The 3022-nt window shown below is 31.9% G+C and overlaps 1 protein-coding gene across 1 annotated transcript; it reads right to left on the bottom strand.

The window, feature by feature from the left end:
- Positions 1-285: 285 nt before the first annotated feature.
- LOC21384021 (protein STRICTOSIDINE SYNTHASE-LIKE 12) lies at positions 286-2768 on the bottom strand (the record flags this gene model as incomplete). Its single annotated transcript, XM_024172155.1, is given in 3 exon segments — positions 286-629; positions 632-759; positions 2499-2768. Coding segments are annotated over 3 exon segments (742 nt in total), but the record flags the coding sequence as incomplete, so codon positions are not given.
- Between the last annotated feature and the right edge of the window lie 254 nt (positions 2769-3022).

Raw genomic sequence — 3022 nt, 5'->3', positions numbered from 1 at the left:
TGCTTGGAAATTTATGCCTTGCTAGTCTAATGTTACGGACTATCTCTCATGTGTTACTTTCAGTACTGCTTCTCCTGTTTATTGTGAATGGAACTTAGTTGCCGATAATTTGTCAACTTTTGTTGTTCATACGAAATCTGAAAAATGGCGGTGGAGCTCAATTGATAAATAGTAGTACTAATTAATAAGTTGGTATTTCCAGCAAGTTATAAACCCAGATCCAAGCTTTTATTATATATAGTTTTAGTCAGCAAGGAAATAATTTGGCCAAAACCCAATTGAACTTCATGTGTTGAAAACACCAACAAAATCGGCTTGGGCAGATCCAGCATAGTATCGCGAACCACGCTGTAAAAGCTCACTTACAGTAGTGTTATAGTATTGGTCTAGAGGCAAAGTCTGCAAATTACCGCCAGCTCCGTTGATTCTAATTTCTGCAGGTACTGAACTTGGTACTTCTGTCCTCGGTATGTTGACTGCCACCCAAAAATCTCCTGAAGGTGCTCTTTTAATATTATCAGGCCTTCCTGGAAATTTGGCCACAACTTCAGACGTAAAAGCTCGGGTCCCACGTAGCCAAAATCTTCGAGTTCTGTAAGCTATGGTCTCAGCTACAAGTAAATACGAGGATCTGAACTGATTGCAACACCGTTTGCCCCAGAAAGGGCACTTAGTAGCACTCTAACTTTTTTACTTCTGCAATCGTACTTTAGTAACCTTCCTGTTGAGTCATTGGCAGCAATTGCGTCCAGGATTTGGCTGCAAGATATATGGAAGTAATAGTAGTAGTAGTAGTTGTTGTTGTTATTATTATGATTATGATTATTATGATTATTATTATTATGATTATTATTATGATTATGATTATTATGATTATGATTATGATTATTATTATGATTATGATTATTATTATGATTATGATTATGATTATTATGATTATTATTATGATTATGATTATGATTATGATTATTATGATTTTGATTATGATTATGATTATGATTATGATTATGATTATTATTATTATTATTATTATTATTATTATTATTATTTTGCATTAAAACCAACAAACGTTAGGGTTGAGGATCGAAAGTAGAGGTCGAGGTTGGCGTCAGGGTCTAAATAGGGAGTCGAGGTTGGGGTTAAGGTCAAGACTAACATGGATGAGGCCAAGATTAAAACCAGAGCCCTAATCAAATCCAACCCCAACCTCAACCCCAATCTTGATCTTGATTTTAGAACACAAGAAAATTTCATTTTAAAAAAAAGTGTTTTTTTAATTTTTTTAACAAGCAAAAAAATTGATAATAAATTGAAAGAAAAAGTAAAAAATAATATTACTATAAGTATTTTCTAAAAATAAGACAAAAACTCACATTCTTTCAAAAACAAAAAACAAAAATGTGCTTTAAAAAGTGATTTAGAACGAGGTGTAAGCTACATAATAGTCCTAATATTTTCCATCTATATAATAAAAGGACTAACTTAAACATTCTTCAGTTCACAAATAAAATTTGATACAACTTCTCATATTTAATATAAAGTATGTAATTAACACTGTTACATTTTTTAAATTGCAGACTAAATTTAATACAACTCTCAATAAATGAACTTTTACAATGAACTGTTACAAGATATTATTTGTGGATAAATTAAGACTAGCTAGGGCACACCCCAATATACAATCTGTAACATATTAATAAAAACGGTTAATCTCATATGAGCCTCTCAACTTTTGGGTCTTTCTTAATTTTGTCCCTTGAATTTTAAAATATTTTACATTGCTCTTGAACTTTGAATTAATCCCGCTTAACCTGTTTGTTAAATTTTCTATTAAAAACATACAACAAAATAAAAGGTCAAGTGTAGTTGTGGGATCTTTTCCATTTAGTTTTAATAGATACTATAACAGAAAAATTACGTGACTGCACTATGCTTTTTTATAAGTGTTTCCAATAGAAATTCTAACTAAACGGATTACTTGGGATTAATTGAAAACTTAAGGAAGAATGTGAGAGTTTTTAAAGTTTATAAGATAAAGTGATCAGAAGGACCCTAAAATTCAAGACGTGCTTGTGAAAATAATCCGAACAAAATATATGTAGTGTGTATGTATGTGTGTGTGTATATATACATGCTTGTGTGGGCACGCGTAGTTGTATTATTCAAGAATTGACAAGATTTTAATTGAAAAAATGATTATATCTATATTGCGTATTTATTTAATGTTTTTGCTTTTTTTTTTTTGGCTGAAAAGTGTATTTATTTATTGTTAGTCAATTATGATATTAACTAAAAGAAAAAAAAAAGATAGAAAAGAATACATGAACAATACCATTTTGCTAATTCTAGGCGTATAGCTTCACATAAACCCACAATTAACTCTATCTTAAGATGTTGATTTCAAATTCCCCAATCCGGGGTCCATAAAAAATTAATTAAAACAAATTGGAAAAAATAAATGAATGAAAGTAAAAGTTTTAACTTTGCTAGGGGAATACCTTTGCAAGAATCTTGAACTGAAATCTGTGAAATAAACGTCTCCAGTATGTTGATCAACACTCAAACCGTTAAGAAATCTGAAGGGTGTTCCTTCTGCAGCAGTAGCAAGTCCGGTTGCAAGTCCTCCATTTGGTCCAACCACAAACAACCCTAGAAAAGCATCAGCAATAAATAGCATATTCTTCCTGTGGAAGAATTCAATACCTAATGGTCTCCCACAAATAGGACGCAAAGCCGGATCATTTGTTCCATCACAAAGAGCCTTGGACCTGAATAAAAAGTTCAAAATCACAAAGCATTAATATGGATATCTTTTGGTTCGCTGTTCAAATTGGAGTGATCCGGTTTGAATTGTAGAATCTGAATTGTGGTAATTAAATTGCGATTTCGAACTGGAGTTTGCCAGCTCCATTGATTCTTATTCCTGTCCTTGGTATGTTCACTGCTACCCAAAAATCTCCTGAAGGAGCTCTTTTAATATTATCAGGCCTTCCTGGAAATTTTGCCACAACTTCAGACGTAA

The sequence above is a fragment of the Morus notabilis genome, unplaced genomic scaffold, assembly GCF_000414095.1.
Source record: "Morus notabilis unplaced genomic scaffold, ASM41409v2 Scaffold9287, whole genome shotgun sequence".
Lineage (NCBI taxonomy): Eukaryota > Viridiplantae > Streptophyta > Magnoliopsida > Rosales > Moraceae > Morus > Morus notabilis.
This window is presented reverse-complemented; position numbering and strand designations above follow the sequence as displayed.